At 41.0% G+C, this 20,172-nt stretch overlaps 1 protein-coding gene across 17 annotated transcripts in view; it reads right to left on the minus strand.

Moving 5' to 3' along the window:
- N4BP2L2 (NEDD4 binding protein 2 like 2) overlaps positions 1–20,172 on the minus strand; it is a 96,236-nt gene that overhangs the window by 9,477 nt on the left and 66,587 nt on the right. For all 17 annotated transcript variants that reach the window (XM_077974190.1, XM_077974192.1, XM_077974195.1 and 14 more), the window contains one exon: positions 547–2,270. In XM_077974190.1, coding sequence (XP_077830316.1) covers positions 547–2,270 — 1,724 coding nt within the window. The remainder of the gene's footprint in view (positions 1–546; positions 2,271–20,172) is intronic.

Here is a 20,172-nt window from a genome sequence, read left to right on the forward strand (position 1 = left end):
GTCAGGAGATCGAGACCATCCTGGCTAACACGGTGAAACACCATCTCTACTATAAATATAAAAAAATTAGCCGGGCATGGTGGCCAGCCCCTGTAGTCCCAGCTACTTGGGAGGCTAAGCCAGGAGAATGGCGTGAACCCGGGAGGCAGAGCTTGCAGTGAGCCGAGATTGCGCCACCGCATTCCAGCTTGGGTGACAGAGTGACACTCCATCTCATAAATAAATTAATAAAGCAGCCTATCTCTACTGGATTACATAATCCCTTTTTGCCTGCTTCATCCTCCATTCTTCCCAGTATCTATTGAAATTGAGAGCCCAAGTATTCTACGTTCTCAAAGACATTGAAGGAGACATGAAGACTACCGACAGCAAAAGGTGGGGACTTTGAAGATCAAGCACCGTTTGCTACGGGTCCTCGCTCTGCTGAAAAGCACCACGAGATTAATAAGCTGCATGAGATCACTAACCACCAGGTAGAAACACCTCTAAAATTGCTTACATATGTTAAACTGGATCTTTTACTTTTAGCAAAAGAAAACAACTTACCCATTGGAACGCCTGGAGATCCAAAAAGCTTTACTAGTTGCAAGGCAAACCCTTGTGATAATGGTAGCCCAAGGGAACTACAGTGAGTGCTTAAGTCTTGGTTGTCCTCAGCTGGTAATTGCTTAGGTTCTTCCCATCTTTTCAGCTTTCCATCAAATCTTTCATTTAAAAGGTGAAAATCAGAACTGATTCCCAAAGAGCACGAAGTGTCAGGATGACTGTGTAAAATTTCTGGGGAAATAAACCCTGCATCATTTAGTTTATTACCTACTCTTGTCTGAGATTCGAAAGTCAAAAACAGTTTCTTGTTTGTAAAAGATGCCTTCCAAATACTAGACATATTATGCAGCACAAAAGAAGGAATATAATTTTTGTATAAAGATGCAGAGCACCTTAGTCTGTTAAATGACAGGCAATGAGAATAACGCTGTCCACCAATATTTAAAGGGGGAGCTTTGATAATATCAAGGTAAAACCACAATGCATGATGATCAAAGGTCATAAGTTTTTGCTTATTCTCCTCTTCACTGTTCCTTTCTGAAATTCTATCTTTTTCTTCTCCCAAAGTAATTTTTAGTCCATGTTTTTTTGTTAACAGGTCACATTTCTCCCTGTCTTTTACACTGATATGACTCTGTCCTAATAAGTTAAAATTTGGTACCAAATTGAAAATCCTTTTCTTATTTTTTGTTGATTGTAAAGCGTTCTTTGGTATATCCAGTTGAGGTAAGCAGCTTCTGAAGAGGTTTGTTTCTATGAATGAATCTATAGTTTCAGGTGGAGGTGAAAAATCTTCATTTCCTATCAGTAGTTTATCTGTCAATATTTCTGGACTGCTTCCTGGTCCGGATGCTGCCACCGAAGTGAAGATCAATTGAATCCATTGCCCCCTGCTGTCAGGACCAGTCAACTTACGTGCTCTATCTTTCTTTGGTCTCTGTTCACATATAAACTTATGAGGTCCTGCAGGCCAGCTACCAAAATAGGGCTGTCTGTCAGAGCCCAGCTGTAAATCTTCATCAGATAAACTGGTTGTGAAAAAAACCCAGTGACTGATTTCAATTGCATACACTTGTTCCTCTCTTAAAACTTTATCTGACACTCTGATTCCACGTTGATGGCACAGAACGGGTTCACGTGGGAGACTTTTATCTCCTATTTCTCTCTTCTTCATAAATGAGCATGAAGTTTCCGCAGCAAGGTTCTGGGTGTCTAACGCTATGGTATGCCTATCTCTAATATGCTTTTCTACCTTCATGCCAGAGCAGTCATCAGTTGTTACACAGGAAAGGTTTTGAGTCACTATTGGACTAGTAACAGAGGTTTCATCTGGCATCAGTGACAAACTTACAAACAAGTTATCACCTTCCTTAGAGAGGTAATTCTTTGGTGTATTGTCCAATTCAACTATAGACATAACGTTTTGGAAACTGTGTTTAGGATCTTTATTTTTCCATCTTTTTTCTTTATACCCAGTCACAAAATCTCTGACTTCATTTTGTAGACCACCAATGAAAGGATATTCTGATTCTCTTCTGGTCTTTGCAATGTCTTCCTCTTCACTCTGAGATGGGTCCTGATCTCCTGGTGTAAGATCACTTAAGAATTCTAATGAGTTTTCCTCCATGATTTTATTCTGACTGTTCTGCTTTTTGTTTCTTTTTCTGTTCCTCTTCTGTTTGGTTTTGCTGAGCCTATGCCCAGTTTTCTTCAAAACTCTTCCTCTGAAATATCAAAGAATTAAGAAAATATATGACTTAATTACATGTATAACATAAGCAAACTATAACATCATACTCTTCATGTGCAGATTTAAAAACCTTTAGTACAAGAGAATCTCAAGTGTGCATGTACTTTTTTGTTTGTTTGTTTGTTTGTTTTTTGAGACGGAGTCTCGTTTCATCGCCCAGGCTGGAGTGCAGTGGTGCGATCTTGGCTAACTGCAACCTCCGCCTCCCAGGTTCAAGTGATTCTCCTGCCTCATCCTCGCAAGTAGCTGGCATTACAGGTGCCCACCAACACGCTCGGTTAATTTTTTAGTAGAGACGGAGTTTCACCATGTTGGCCAGGCTCCTGACCTCAGGTGATCCGCCCGCCTCAGCCTCCCAAAGTGCTGGGATTACAGGCAAGTGCTACCACGCTGGCCATACTTTATATTATATTTAAAATCACTTTTAAAAAGAGATACTTTAATCCTATACATTAAAAATGGGTACACTTTGAGAAAGTTAAAGCAAATATGCATACAATCATTTCAGAAATAACTTTTAAAAAACCTAATATTTTCCTTAAAGGAAATAGTTCATATATAAGCATGTATTAACAGGGATATTTTCTGAGAAATGCATCGTTAGGCAATTTTATCACTGTGTGAACATCACAGTGTACTTATACAAATCTACGTGATGTAGTCTACACCACACCCAGGCTATATTATATAGCCTATTGCTCCTAGGCTGAAAAACTACAGCCTGTTACTACACTGCATACTATAGGCAATCATAAAACGTTAGTAAGTATTTGTGTATCTCAACATATCTAGAGGCCAGGCACGGTGGCTCACGCCTGTAATCCAGGACTTTGGGAAGCTGAGGTGGGTGATCACCTGAGGTCAGGAGTTCGAGACCAGCCTCCAGTATCTCCTCTCACTTCCTGTTGTTTCTTGTTTGATTTGATCCAGAGAAAGGAGATGCAACAGGAGAAATGTCTCAAGATACAAGTTACTGATAATAGGAGTCAAGGCCCAAGAACTGCTGTCATGAAAAGGACTCAACCCTTGCCAGCTGAGTATCTTCTGTTTATGCACATGTGAGCGTTTGAAGATGAGAGGAGGAAGAAAAGAGAGAAGGAAATGTTTTGTACAATTTTCTTTTTAAATCAAGAGGCAGTGTTGCATAATGGTTAAAGAGCGTGGACTTTAGAGTGAATCAAACTAGGTCTGAACCTGCCACTAGCCACGTGACCCTGAGCACATTCTTCAGCTTCTCTGTATATCAGTTGTCTTTGTAAAATGGGGTTAAGTCTCGCCTTTGCCCTTACTTGATATAGTTTTGAAGATTAGGTGAGTTGGTACATGTAAAGCAATTAAACAGTCCCAATACATAAAGGTAACATCTTTTTTTTAAAGCCAGTTTTCCAAGTACAGTTGTAGACCTTAGTCTTTCTGATGGTATATGGAACTATAGACATTTTGGTGATGAGCCATATTTCAGTAACTGCATTTCCCTATATTAGGGCTCTCTTTCTTTGTACAGTAGAGAGCTGTTCTGAGGGACAGTGACCACACATTAAGTGCATTAAGCTCCATAGAATCACAGTGCTGCAGTGAGTCTCTTACATCCTTAGCATATTACCATGTAATCAAATGAATAATGCAACAACAAACTCTATTTGTTTTCTTTTCTCCTTGCCCTGAAACAGAATGGTTCACATTTGAGTAAAGACAGGGGAGTTTGTTTTCAGAATGACATACTAGTCTGCAGGATGAATTTCATAACTGACATTGTACCTTGGACTGCAACCAGGACTTTCATTGGAATCAGGTAGAACTAACCATGAAGGAGCCTCTCTCCCTCATCTGCCCTCAGGTCAAGGCTCCATATGAGCAATGGAAAAGCCAGGCTAGATGGCCCATAACTGAGATCAACAGATGGGCACACGTGCCTCCTCCTGGAGCTAATTCACTCATGGGGTGGAGGCAGTGAGAAGGGATCACATTCTGGATACTGTTTTGAAGGAAAAATAAGCAAGATTTGAAAACAAATCAGATATAGGGTATGAGGAAAAAGATAAGAATCAAGTATGAGTACCAGGAGATTGGCCTAATTAGAGGGATGAAGTGGTTACTTACTGCAACATAAAAGTCTGCGAGATATGGGTTTGGAGAGAGGGTTGGTAAATCAGTTCCCTCAAAGTCCAGCTCAGAGTAGGCTAATCTGTCCTTAAAAAAGAGGTCAGAAAGTGAAAAAGAAGAGGGCTTCTCTAATACTCCCCGAGTTCCTTTGCTTTCTAAGCAGATTACAATCAGCTGGTTAGGAACAGGATACTAGGGACCCTGCTAATGTCTTTTTTTGTTGTTTTTTCCTCCTGAGTCTGCTTTCTAGGGAAGGACCTGCTAATGCTAACAACCCACTATGGTTGCTAATGCTAACAACCCAGAGAAGTAAACACTGGACCATGAAAGAATAAGGTGGTTTAAAAAGTAAACTATTGGAGTCTGGGAGATCAGGCAGTTTATTAAGGCAGTTTGCTAAGAGTTAATCAAAGAAATCTCTAAGGATTAGAATTCCAACTGAAAATACAACAGAATGCCAAGAGGTGTGAAAATCCTCAGACTGACTCTACAGTGAAGTGCCAGAGACATATACCAGTTCTGCACCACTGGAGCTCTATATAGCTACCGTCCTTATTTCAGAAACAGTGGACATGGCTTTCTGGAAAGGAAACACAAACCAATAACAGTGACTTGTGAATCCCCTGGGAAATAAGAGACTTGGTAGTGATGGTGGTGGTGATAACTTCTGCTTGAATGTGGCTAATCAGTAGATGCATTTTCTTTAGAAACATCTATCTAGAAAGTGTGAGAATCTCATCAAAGCTGTGTCAAGGATCATTAAATGTGATCTCACTGGTGCTGATTCATTTAGGAATGAATGGCACCATTAGAAGAAAAAAAATCACTAAATAAAAGTTAGTCATGGAGAGGAAATCAAAAGAGTTAGAGGCACAGGATGTAGCTTTGAAAAGAACGAAGAAATTAAGAAATGAACAAATGGTAACATATCTATGATGAGTAAGATTTTGCTTTCTAGATGATAGCTTAGAATCCAAGCTGCTAGGTAGCGATGGAGTGTACCTCTCAAGAATTAGAAAGTGTTTGTTCAGATACAAGCTAACCTAACCAAGTGAACTGTGACCGGATGACAAAGGTGAGAGAGCATCCAGATAAAGCTGAAGAAAGCAGGAAGGGAGGTTGGAAAGCATGGTGAGTAATAACCTTCATGGAAAAAAAAATAATTAAGGGGGCCAGAAGAAAACATTTCCCAATGCAGAATCCTAGATACTAATTTATGATAATGGGCAATAAATGAAGTAAATCTGAGATTAAATCACATGCAGATTATAAAAGGTCTCATGGCTTTGTGGAATGACCAGTTGAAATAACTGAGGCCAGGTCCTGGTCCTGTTTCAGTAATAGCCAAGTCCAGGCCTTAGCTAGCAGTGGGATCCCTCAGCTAGCAGTGGGATCTTGGGCAAATCATGTCTTTCTAAAACGAGGAAAATACCCCTCCTTGCAAAGCTGTTGTAAGGACTACTAATATAGATACTCTTAAATAACCTCTACTCAACTGATAGAGCAGATCAATTGATTGTCTCCATTGCCTCTGTACAATAAGGACAGATATTAATGACTCACACTAAATGCTCCCAGCTAGATGGCTGCTCTCCAGTGTAACTGAATGCTTTTGCTGTCACTGTTTAGAACTGTATATGTATAAAGAGTCAGATGGGTTTATTCCCAAGTCTGTTTATGCCAATAATAATTTTTACTATAATTATATAGTTTGTCTCACTAAACATGAAGTGTTAAACAACTGTTAAATAGGCAGGATAACTATGAAATTTGGTTAAAAACAATAAAGACCTATGATTATGCACTCATATTGCTTTGAATATTTCTTTGGGTTCTACTTCCAATTTATATCAACAGAAACTAGAAATTCCTGACTACACACTACAGATGTGGTTTATGCATGAAAAAAGTTAAACTGCACTGAACAAAATTATACATAAAAATTGCTGAATAAATACACTTAAAACATTTATTTTAAGTTCAAATAAAATGTTTAAAGCATGTATCATTTCAAAATAATTCTTTAAACAATTTTTTCAATGAACTAACCAGCTATCTGTCCCAATCATGTGAGAGAAGAGGGCTTTAATTATAAATAAAGCACCTATTACAATGCTTGACACATAGTGGGTACTTCATAAATGGCAGCTCTTATTTTTATTATGTATTAACAACAACAAAAGCAATCTTATAAATTTCACTGAGACTCCTATGGTGCAATTCAAGAGCAGAATGTGGCAATGTGATACTTATGCTTTACTTAAAACAAACAGTTGAGTTAGGAGAACTGGAAAATTCTCCAAAAATGTAATTTACTTAATGTAATTGCAAATGATTGGAAGTGGAAAAAACTTTTTTAAACTAAGTGGCATATATAGACAAACTGATAAATCCACCATCTTTCTCAGAGATTAAAACACCTTTCTCAGTAATTGATAGAACAATGAGACAAAAGAAAGACACAGAAGTTTAACTAGCATAATAATGATTGAGCACACTAACATGGAACACCACATCCAACAATTGGTGAAAACACATTCTTTTCACACTCACATATAATATCTATAGAAATTAACTAGGCCATAAAGCTAGACCCCCACAGATTTCAAAGAATTACTAATGTATGGACCATAATATAGTTAACCTTGAACTTAGTAACAGTAATTTTTTTGGAAAAAATTATAAACATGGAAAAATTTATAGGTAGAAAAATTATAATGGAAATACTTAGAACTGAATAACAGTAAAAAATATATATATAAAAAGTGATTTTTGTTTGTTTGTTTTTTAAGACAGAATCTTGCTCTGTTACCCAGGCTGGAGTGTAGTGATATGATCACAGCTCACTGTAGCCTCTACCTCCAGGGTTCAAGTGATTCTCCTGTCTCAGACTCCAGAGTAGCTGGGACTACAGGAGCGCCACCATGCCTGGCTCTTTTTCTTTCCTTCCTTTCCTTCCCTTTTTTCCCTTCTTTTCCTTCCTTCCCTCCCTCCCACCCACCCCTGCTTCTCTCTCTCTTGCTCTCTCTTTCTTTCTGACGTGTTCTCCATGTTGTCTAGGCTGGTCTCAAGCTCCTGGACTCAAACGATCTGCCTGCCTCAGCCTCCCAAAGTGCTGGGAATACAGGTGTGAGCCACTGCACCTGGCCTAAAAAGTGATACTTAAAGGGATATTTGCATGAACATTCACATTAAAAAGGAAAGACACAAAATTAATGAGTCAACCACACAACTGAAGAAGTTACAGAAAAGAAGAGCAAAATAAACTTCAAAAAAGTAGAAGAGGCTAACCATGGTGGTGCACGCCTGTAATCCTAGCAATTTGGAAACCTGAGGTGGGAGGATTGCTTGAGGTCAGGAGTTTTAAGACCAGCCTGGGCAACATAGCAAGATTCTGTCCATATTTTAAAAAAAGAAAATAATATATCTACACACACATATTCTTTTAAGTAGAAGAAAGGGAATAATAAAAAACACAACCTCCTGGTGAGATTAAGGAAGAAAAAAAGGAAATGAGCATTAGAAATAGAAAAGAAGGCACAAGTACAGATCCAGAGAAATTTTAAAAGATAAAAGATGAATTATATGAATAACTTTATAACAACAAATTTGAAAATTTAAGTGAAATGTAATTTATGCATTTATTTATATATTTAGCTAGAAAATACAAGTTATTTAATTAATTTATTTTTGAGACAGGGTCTCACTCTGTTGCCCAGGCTGGAGTGCAGTGGTGTGATCATGGCTCACTGCAACCTTGAGCTCCCAAGCTCAAGCAATCCCCCTCACCTCAGCTTCCCATGTAGCTGGGACCACAGGTATGTGCCACCATGCCCAGCTGCCCAACTATTTTTTTTTTTTTAAGAGACAGGGTCTCACTATGTTCCCCAGGCTGGTCCTGAACTCCTAGGCTCAAGCAATCCTCTTGCCTTGGCCTCCCAAAGTGCTGGGATTACAGGCCCAGCACACACAGCCAAAAACACAAGTTATTAAAATTGACTAAAAAGAAACAGAAAGCCTGGGTAGTCCTAGAATGGTAAAACAATAAAGGTTAAGTTTTTCCCCCCAGCAAGGGAATTCCAAGTTCAGGTGACTTTTCAGAAAAGTTCTACCAAATATTCAAGGAATTGTTCATTGCAATTAGATGCACAATTTTCCAGAGAAAAGAAAAAGAAAGAATACCTCCAGCTTTTTTTTCAAAATGCTAACATAGATTGATAGAGCCAGGAAGTTACACAAAAATGAGAACTTTCAGACTAGTCTCAGTTAAATACAAAAACCCTAAATAAAATATCACCAAACTACCTCCAGTAATGTGTAAAACAGATAATACATTATGATTTAACTGGTTTATCTCAAGATTGCAAGACTCATTTATACTAGACTATCCATTAATATAATTAACCACATCAGCAGGTTAAAGGAGAAAACACATCTAAAAGCTTTTTAATAGTGGTAGAAATTGTTTTATTTATTTTCTATCTGTGTACTTAAAACACTCAAAATCCATTACTATTTAAAAATAACACACATAACTCTTAGTAAACCAGGAATAGATGAGAACTTCCTTAATTAACAGTGAGTACTATGATCCTATCACAAACAATTTCTAATATGAGAAATATTAAAAACATTTCTTTAAATCAGAAACAAGACAAGAAAGCCTATTATCACCAGTTCCATTCAACATTGTATAGGCCCTCTGTATTCATGAAAGATATATCAGACAAAATAGAAAAGGAAAATAACGAAGAGATACAAGGACTGTAAAGGAAGAAAAAAATTATTATTCTTGGCAGGGCACGATGGCTCACATCTGTAATCCCAGCACTTTGGGAAGCCGAGGCAGGTGGATTGAGTTTGGGAGTTCGAGACCAGCCTGACCAACATGGAGAAACCCTGCTACTAAAATACAAAAAATTAGCTGAGCATGGTGGCGGGCGCCTGTAGTCCCAGCTACTTGGGAGGCTGAGGCAGAATTGCTTAAGCTGAGGAGGCAGAGGTTGCAGTAAGCCCAGATCTGGCCACTGCACTCCAGCCTGGGTGACAGAGGGAGACTCTGTCTTAAAAAAAAAAAAAAAAAAAAAAAAAAAAAGGCAACTAATGAGTGATGTCAGCAAAAATGGTGGAGTAACAAACTCCAAAAGCTCATCCCTTCACAACAGAAGTGACTAAACAGGAAAGAACTGTCAGAATCAACTTTATCAGAACTGTGAAAACAGATCAAGGGTTTACAGCAACTGGGCAAAATGTTTAATAAAGAGAAAAAAAAAGAAAGCTGAGTCTCAGTAGGAAATATTTGTTAGTTTTTAAAGTTTTTATGAAGCAGGGTATGGCTGTTTCCTAGGCTGGAGTGCAGTGGCTATTCACAGAACTGAGCACAGCACACTACGGCCTCAAACTCCTGGCCTCAAGTTATTCTCCTGCCTCAGCCTCCGAAGCGGCTGGGACTATAGGCATACGCCACTGTGCCCAGCTCTTTCTAGTGGTTTTAACTTACTCTGGCCCCATCTACTGCTCTGCAGATTAATACTGGCTCTGAAGACAACAACCTACTTTCCCAGCACCGGTGTTTATTACCAAGGGTGGCAGAAAGGACCTTCTTCTCAGAGAATTGTTGTTGTTTTGACCTTGCTGGTGACTCCGAGCTCAAAGTGCTTGCGCCTATTTTAACTAACTCAAAACTTTCCTAGGACAAACACAACCACCCAGTGTAGGGGGCATTTATTGAATACATTTAAAGGCAAATGAATTAGCCACTGTCAGTTGGGGTAAGGCATAACTGCCACTCGGGGTAAACAACAGATAATCCAAAAAGCTTGAGAAGAAAAGATGAGAAGTGAAGCATTTTAGGGAATAAGGGCTTTGAAAAGCTCCCACATATTCCTGGGAATCTAGAAGGCCATGCACTTACCCAAGTCAGGCTGTATGCTCAGAAAAGACCTAAAAAACTGTCGCTTCTGGCTGACACCCAGATTCTATACAAGCAGGAAAAGACAAGGGCAGAATTATAAACAGCCTTAGTGTAGAAGGTGTCCCAACACATACACAAAGATGGAATATTTTTGTTGATGATGATGATGTTGTTGTTCCAGATGTTTAAGGAAACATATGTTGAATCACTAGCTGACTACTAAACTAATGGAACAAAGACTTCAGTAGAATATAGATTTTACAAAATTAGTACAGAAAAGTCACAAAACAACAGTTACAACAAGGAGCAGAAACAAACCTTCAGGAGGGGTGAAATATGATTACAGATTTCCCACATTATATTATTTAAAATGTCTAATTTTCACAAAACCTATGAGATATACAAAGAAGTAACTGTGGCCTATACACAGGAAAAAAAGAAATTAATAGGAACAATCATTGACAAAGCCTAGACATTGGACTTATCAGGCAAAGACTTTATGTTAACTATTTTAAATATGCTAAAAGAAACAATGGATAAACAACTAAAAACAAATAAGAACAATGACTCACCAAATAATTAATATCAATAAATAGATGGAAGTTAGAAGGAGGGGCTTCGAGACAGCTGGCTAGAGGCATCCAGCACTCACCTCCTCCATAAAGAAGACTCAAAATAACAAGTAGATAATCATACTCTGAATAGAGCATTTAAGAGAGAACAGTGGAATACACCTAAGACACAGAGGGATCAGAAGGCAAGGCTACCAGCTTAGTTGGGATCAGCTGGGAGCCCAGAGAAGCTTCCCAGTACAGAGAAAAGGTCAATGACCACAGACTCTTGTAACCTGGGCCAGGAGAAAACCCCTTGACCCTTGTAAGCCCTGAGACTACTGGAGGGAGCTGCCCGGAGATGACATGATAGCACCGCTCCAGAAAGGAAGCTCACACCAGGTCCCACTGCCCTACAACTCCTAAGCAGCAGCAGCACGGCACTATTTTGAGAGCCTAGTCCATGCCAGACTGCATGCTGCTCACATCACTAGAGATATCCTCCCACATCCATCCAGAGGGCTGTAGCAGTACAATGCTGGTTAAACCCAGGGGAGTAGCAGGGAACTCAGCACTCTAGCACATACAGTGTGCTGCACCTTGGGGAATGTGCAGTGTACCACACTGGGGAGGCTGCCCCCAGGACAAAGGGAACTAAACTGTGTGCTTTCTAGAACCTGAGACTGCCTACCTGGGGCAGCCACCACAGACAGTGACCCCATTCTCCCAGCAGCAGGGCTGATGTGCACAATCCCTGAGAACAGACTCTGCCGCTGCCCATTGCAGCTGCCACTGCTGCTGCAGGGGCTGAAGCACGCACTTCAGGCAGTAACCACACCCTCTTCAGCAGCAAGGTCAAAGCACACTTGCACATGCCTTGAGGACAGGTCCCTCAGCTGTCCCAAACCCCTGCACTCTCAACACTTTTGCAACCACCTAAGCACTCCACCCGGGCCTGGGGCTCACCCTGCCCTGCCCACTACAGGTGGTGCCTCAGCATACTACTGAAACTACTGAAGACAGGCCTGCTCAGCCTAACACTGCCTCCCACTCAGTGCCCAAGCCCACTACCCTGAAGCCTGAGGATTGCCCCACCCTATCCACCACTGGTGGGATCTCTGCACTCCTCTTCAGAACCCGAGGACAGGCTTACCCTGTCTGCCACTACCAGCACAGGCAGCATCCACTCAAATGTGCCATCTGGACGTCTGGGGACTGGCCCACCCAGCTTGTCACAGCCAATGCTAACACAAACATATGCTACTTCAGAGCCTGATGGTGGTCCCATCACCATAACTGCCATCACCCAAACAAGCACACTGCCCAGGAGACCGAGAACCTACCCCCCTACCTGGTTCACTGCTGCTACTCCTGGTACCTGAGCAAGTGCCTAGAGGCTGAAGAATCAGCATATTGGGACCCACTAACACTGGTGCTCATCTGTGCCACCCAGAGGCCCAAGGAAAGGCATACTCAACCTGCCAGTGCCACCAGTTGAGCTTGAGGACTGAGGACTGGCAACCCCTTCCACAGTAAACCTCATCACAATTTCCACTAACAAACTCAGCCTAAGCCACTGAGAAAACCACAAACACCACAGATGCTGTTTACAGTTGAAGAAATCATATGGAAACTGCATGACTCCATGCACCCAGAATGACAGCTAAAGTGTCCTACCCAACCAACACCATAGATACATCCTTAGGAAGAAGTCTTCCCCTATAAAAGCCTATCCAAAAAAAGTTGGATGTGACTGTTATACCAGATATGCAGATATCAACATAAGGAAAAAATAAACATGAAAACACAAGGAAATATGACAACTCGAAAGGAACATAATAATTCTTCAGCAATAAATTCCAGTGGAAAATAATTTTATGGAATTCCAGAAAAAGAACTCAAAATAATAATAATCAAAGTAGCTCAGTGAAATACAAGAGAATATAGATAAATAATACAAAGAAATCAGAAACACAATTCAAGATATGAATGAGAAATTCACCAGAGATAGATATCATAAAAAAGAACCAAACAAAAATCCTGGAACTGAAGAATTCAATGACTGAAACAAAAAATTCATTTGAGAACTTCCACAATAAACTAGAGCTATCAGAAGAAAGAATCTCAGAACTTAAAGACAAGTCTTTTTAAATAACCCAGTCAGACAAAGATAAAAAAATAAATATATAGGCTGAGTGTGAGGGCTCATGCCCACAATCCCAGCACCTTGGGAGGCTAAGGTGAGCGGATCACTTGAGCTCAGGAGTTCAAGACCAGCCTGGCCAAAGCATGGTGAAATCATATCTCTACTAAAAATACAAAAACTTAGCCCAGCATGGTGGCTTGTGCCTGTAGTCCCAGCTACTTGGGAGGCTGAGGCACGGGAATTGCTTGAGCCTGGGAGGTGGAGGTTGCAGTGAGCTGAGATCATGCCACTGCACTCCAGCCTGGGGAACAGAGCGAGATTCCATCTCAGAAACAACAGCAACAGCAACAACAACAAATCAAACCAACAACTAAATAAATAAATACATAAATACATAAATACATACATAAAAAGAATGAATGAAACCTACTTGGCATACGGGACATCATGATATTACTAAATACACAAATTTGGAGAGTTCTAGAAGGTAAAGAGAAGAGTAAAGGAACAGAAAACATACTTAATGAAATAGTACCTGAAAATTTCTCAAGTCTAGCAAGAGATTAGACATCTAGATATAGGAAGCTCAGGGAAACCCAAATAGATGTAACTCAAAAAGCTCTCCATGGCATACTATAGGCAAACTGTCAAAAGTCAGAGAATTCTGAAAATGACAAGAAGAAAGCATCTAGTCACATATAAGGGAACTCCTATCAGACTAACAGTGGATTTATCAGCAGAAACCTTACAGGTCAGGAGAAAATGGATGATATACTCAAAGTGCTGAAAGAAAAACAAAATTATCAACCAAGAATACTATACCCAGCAAAGTTATCCTTCAAAAATTAAGGATAAATAAAGTCTTTCTCAGAAAAGCAAAAACTGAAGCAATTTATCACCACTAGACTGGCCCTACAAGAAACGTTAAAATAAGTCCTATACATGGAAGTGAAAGGACATTATCTACCATCATGAAAACACATGAAAGTATAAAACTCACTGGTAGAGCAAACACAAAAATGAAAAAGAGAAGGGATTCAAATGTTACTACTACTGAAAACCACCAAACCATAAATATAAACAATAAAAGAGAAACAAAAGAACAAAGCATATACAAAGCAACCAGAAAACAACTAACAAAATGACAGGAATAAGTCCTTACATATCAATAATGACCTCAAATGTAAATGGATTAAAGTTTCCACTTAAAAGATACAGACTGGCTGAATTGATTTTTTTTTTTTTTTCTTTTGAGATGGAGTCTTTGCTCTGTCGCCCAGGCTGGAGTGCAGTGGCATGATCTCGGCTCACTGTCAGCTCTGCCTCCCAGGTTTATGTCATTCTCCTGCCTCGGCCTCCCGAGTAGCTGGGACGACAGGCACCTGCCAACACACCCATTGTGGAGATGGCACCGAAGCATCTGGTAGTGCACAGCACCGAGAAGGTACATGACTTTGTCAGCAGAGTCAGATGGGTGTTTATGACTGTGCTGCGGGACGTGCATACCCAGTCCCTGTGGGATGCAGTGCAGGGGGAAGAACCTCAGTTGCAGGCTCACCCAGTGGTCCACCAGAAAATACAGCATAAGCAGCTGTTGCGTCCCAAAGGTGGGCCTAGGGACCCCCACCCCCACTGAGTTGTGGGAGTTATGCAAGTAACATCGGCAGCGTCTGGGGGATCCCCGCCCTGCCTGAAGGTTCTGTCTCGGATGAAAGAGCTGACACATTTCCTGCTCTGCCTCCAAGATGGAGAGGCTGGCTTCTTTAACGTGTGAACTGAGGCTGGTCCAGAGAAATGCCAGAGACTGTCAGACGATGGAAGTCATGTACAGAGTTGGTACAAGTCATTTGGGAGAAGGACGTTACTGTGCAGCCCGGTCCTGCCTAAGTGTTCCAGTTCGGCGAGTACCTGCTGCGGTCAGGTGGAAGTATAAAGCCTTTTCTGTTTGATGAGGGAACTGGCTGAGATGCCTGGCTTGGAGGGACACTGGACCACCAGAGTCACATGTGGACTTGGCAATCCCCTGGTCCCTGAACACAGATAAGTTTCTGGGTAGGGCTACATCAATTAATGGCTATGAAAGCCAGTCAGTGAAAGTGAGACCTGTATCTTTGCACCTTGGCATCAGCTGCCTGGCTCTCCGCTTATGCATTGTGTATGTCTCTCCCATGCCTGAATGCATTCTGGGGGTGGATGTTTTGCACAGCTTGGCAGCTGTGCTGTCTGTCACAGACTTGATGGACCACTTGACAATGAAACTGGGACTTCTTTTTCAGACAGCCAGGAACAGTGTGTCTTCACGGCAGGGCGACAATGGACTTTCACAGTGTGCAGTGGTGTCACAGTCTTATTAATGATGTTATGCTAACCTCTGATTCTTTTACACGTTTAAAAGTGGCAATGCCCTTTTTGCCTGGGATTGGGATAATGAAACTGAGGCAGCCTTTTCCAATAGCCAAGCAGGCTATTCAGTAGACACAAGCCCTATGGGAAGTTGACCAGGGGTGCTCATTTAAGCTGGATGTGGATGTGACCACAGATAGTTTTGGCTAGGGCCTACAGCAATGCATGAGGCACTTGGGAGTGACAGGAGTCTTTTAGTCCCAACGATGGAAGGGAGCTGAGCTCCGATACTCATTGATAGGGAAGCAGTTAGCAGCTATATAGGCTTCCCTTCAGGCTAACGAGAGTGTGGCAGGACAGACAACTTTCCCAATAGCAGGATGGGTGCATTCATAGGTAACAAGCCCCCAGACTGGAATGGCGCAGATATCCACTTTAGCAAAGTGCAGCACCTATTTAGAACAGCGGAGTATGCTGGGTACAAGTCCCTTAGCCTCAGTGTTACAAGAGGTCTTGGGACCTGGTGTCCTAATGCAAGATAAAGCCATGGGGCCCGAAGCACCCCTAGACCCTGAGCCTTCACCATTAGGAAGAACATCCCCCCATTCTTAATAGGGCAGGGTACACAGATAGGTCTAGCTTGGGTGCTACTGCTGCCTGGATTGCTCTCACAGTCTAGCCTCGTACTGACACCATATGGTTTGAAAACAGGTGCAGGCAAAGTAGCCAATGGGCTGAACTCAGAGCAATGTGAACGATGATGACCAAGGAGGTGACACCTATGGTAAATGCACTAATAGCTAGGCAGTTTATCAAAGCTTATGTATGTAAGGGCCTGTGTGTCCAGAAACTTATGTATGTGTTGGACCTGTGTCGGGGCCTATGTACCAAAACTGTATATCAGGCCTGCATGCCCAAAGCTTATGTGTCAGGCTTATGTATGAAGCCTATGTGTGTTTATTGGGCTTCTGTGCCCAAAACCTATCTCTCTTGGCCTAGAGGGTGAAATTTAAGGTATATGGATGTGCTTTGGTCAACGAATAGGCCAAGATGGACATCTGGGCCAGAATGACTCAGTGATTTTAAGGGCGCAGGCTCATACTCCACTTGTTATATAACCTGTTTGTGTAAGCTCCTACTGGGCTCGGAGCCACTATTGTTTGAGAAAGGTATAACTGCCCTGCTGACGCCGTGCACAGGGCTTGTGCAGGCGCACCCAGAGAAAGAGAAAGAGAGCGAGCGAGCCAGAGTTGTCCGTCTTGTAGGCAGACAAGGGGGAGCCAGGGCCCAGCTCGTCTTGTACCCAGAGAAAGAGTTAAGCTGCTAACCCTGTAAGGGAGAGCCTGCCTTGTAGGCCAGGGAATGCAGCTGTGTGTGGGAGCGGCAGGAGAGGCAGAGCTGGAGCCGACAGCCAAGATAAAAGCAGTGTCAGACAGCTGCTGCAGGAGAGTTGCTGATGAGGGAGCTAGTGCAAGTGAGCTGCTGATGAAAGAGGTGCTGAATAAAACCATATTCACCTGCCTACAGCCCCTTGAGTGTTCTTTCAGCTATTTGTTGCCAATCCACCCACTCCCTTGGGACCTCAGCATGGGCCAGAACCTGACACTGGGTGTGACAGCACACCCTCGCAAAAGGATATCTAAGAAGAATAAAAATACATCACCTATGAATAATTCTTGCCCAAAATATTTAACCTGAATTTAATGAAGCCTCTCTCTAGGCCTAACTTCCACTTTACAAGAAATGCAAAGGCCAGAAGATGTTAAATGACACCGTAGGGAAAACAATCAGATAAATCCAGAAAATAGGATGGTCTATAAGACAACTGGCCTTAACTCTTAAAGACAACATCGTAATGAGCGGATTAATAAGAAAAGGTGGAGGACTGTTCACATCACAAGTGACCAAGAGGAGGTCATATGGGAACTCTCTGTACTCTGCTCAAGTTTTTTATAAACCTGAAACTGTCCTAAAAATATAATCTAAAAAAATACAGAGAAATGCTGAGTCAGTCACTCAGAGAAAGAAACGTCAATACTAAGAAGATTCCACTTTCTGGTTCTTACTCATTTGGTGCTGCAGAATCAGTGGCTGAAAGTGCAACACTTCCTTTTTGCTGTGCTGGTGATTTTTCTTCATATATAATGCCACTGGTAAGGACGAAGAACAGTTTCTTCTTTTTCCCCTCACACTCAAGGGAAGTCTAAAGAGCTGACCAATGAAGGCACGTTCATCACCTGCTGGCACTGATCAAAGCAAAGGTACCCACAACACCTGAAAAGCTCCTCCCTAGAGTAACAGATATGCCACCTGGCCTAGAGCTCTGCCTCAAATATGGCCTATTCCAAAGTTTTTTACTCTGAAGATGAAGAAATCAAGGTCCAGAAAGGTCACACCTGTGAGATGAAGCTAGCTGAGCTTAGGCGAGGAATCCATCTCCTGACTCCTGGTCTGCCACTCTTACCCAGCACTTTCAGTGAAAGTGAAAATAGCCTGGAAGACATCCCTCTCTGCTAGAACTGCCTTTTAGAGAGTAAAGCAATTTCCAAATATGTAGAACACGACAAATACAATAGTCATTAATTAATATGTAGCTACTAAGCACTTGAAATGTGGCTAGTCTGAATTGGGATGTGTTGTAAGTCTAAACTGGATTTCAAAGAGTATGATTTTTAAAAAGTAAAACAACTTATTAACAATTTTTAAAAGACTGGTCAGGCGTGGTGGCTCACGCCTGTAATCCCAGCACTTTTGGAGGTCAAGGTGGGCAGATCACCTGAGGTCAGGAGTTCGAGACCAGCCTGGACAACATGGTGAAACCCCATCTCTACTAAAAATACAAAAAATTAGCTGGGCAAGGTAGTGGGCACCTGTAATCCCAGCTACTCAGAAGGCTGAGGCAGGAGAATCGCTTGAACCCAGAGGGCGGAGCTTGCAGTGAGCCAAGATTGCGCCACTGCACTCCAGCCTGGGCAATGGAAGGAGACTCTATCTCAAAAAAAAAAAAAAAAAAATTATTTATTATATGTTGAAATAATATTTTGATAGGTTAAATCAAATATATTATCAAATTTATTTTTAGAAACAACCAAAGATAAGGAGCAACTAAACACAAGGTGTGAACATTGACGGGATCCTAGTTTGGGGAGAAAAAAAATAAAGCTACAAAAAACAGTGTATTCATTTTCTATTGCTGCTGTAACAAGTCACCACAAATTTGGTGGCTTAAAATCATACGAGCTTATTATCTTATAATTCTATAGGTCAGAAGTCCAAAACAGTTTACTGGATTAAAATCGGGGTTTCAGCAGGGATGGGTTGCTTTCTGAAAGGTATATGGGAGAGTCCGTTTCCTTGTCCTTTCCAGTCTCTTTTCCAGAGGCCACTGACATTCCTTGGCTTGTATCCTTCCATTTTCAAATCCAGCAACACTGTCTCTCTGTGCCTTTCTCCCATAGTCACATTTCCCTCTGACTCTGTTTTTCTGCCTCTATCATCTACTCTTAAGGACTCTTAAAAGTGGATTAAGGGCCCACCAAATAATCCAGTATAATCTCACTATTTTAAGTTCAATTGATGAGCAACCTTAATTCCCCAGTTGCCATGTAAGGTAACATAGTCAGAGGTTCAGAGGATTAGGACATGGATACCTTTGGGTACAGGGGAAGCATTTTTCTGCTTACTACAAATAGTTTTGTGACAATGGCAGAAATTTGAATTATTATAGAATTTTTGTTAATTTACTTGTGTATAATAAGGGTATCATGGTTATGAAAGAGAATGCCTTTATTCTTAGGAATGCCTTCACTTAGGAGTGAAAGGTCAAATCTGCAACTTATTTTCAAATAGTTCTGCAAGTAAATAAATGTGTAAACTTACATACATATTCATATATACATATATCTATAAAGCAAAAATGGCAAAATATTAATGATTTTGAATGTGGATAGAAGGTATATACAGTTTATTACTATTATATTATATATATTAACTTTTCCTTACATATCAAATTTTCCTTAATAAAAAGTTGGAAAAATTCAAACAAATCCACAAAATATCACGGTCAATTATACAAATATATATGATAGAAATGTACTTAGCAGCCTATCACAGTGGCTCACGCCTGTAATCCCAGCACTTTGGGAGGCCGAGGTGGGTGGATCACCTAAGGTCAGGAGTTTGAGATCAATCTGGCTGACATGGTGAAACCCCATCTCTACTGAAAAAACAAACCAAAAAAAAACTCAAAAAAATTAGCTGGGCATGGTGGCATGTGCTTGTAATCTCAGGTACTCGGGAGGCTGAGGCAGGAGAATTGCTTGAGTCTGGGAGGGCAGAGGTTGCAGTGAACTGAGATCATGCCACTGCATTCCAGCCTGGGGGATACAGTGAGACTCCACCCAGCCCCCACACTAAAATAAAAATGTGATTTAGCCATAGACCATGTGACAAAAGAGCTAGGGGTGTTACATTTACTTTGACTTTAAAAAGTCACATGGCTAACAAAAAGTTAATACAATCTTAAGTAGCATTTAAAGGATTATGGGAAAGAGTATCTTCTTCCCGTGAGCCCCTGACAATGGAGTACTGTACGTTATCTATGCATCCATATGTGCATCAAAAATGTCTAATACCTGTCACATATACCAGTGTTAATATTATACATAACTATATAGATGAGGTTATGATTAATTAAAAAGTGTCACTTAGCATTCTGTTATGTATTTTTCATCACTGGACACTAAAATTATACTGTCACCATGCAGAAACTGTTAAAATTTGTCATTACAAAGCATTCTCATATTCAAAAGTGCCGAGA

Source organism: Macaca mulatta, chromosome 17, assembly GCF_049350105.2.
Source record: "Macaca mulatta isolate MMU2019108-1 chromosome 17, T2T-MMU8v2.0, whole genome shotgun sequence".
Classification (NCBI taxonomy): domain Eukaryota; kingdom Metazoa; phylum Chordata; class Mammalia; order Primates; family Cercopithecidae; genus Macaca; species Macaca mulatta.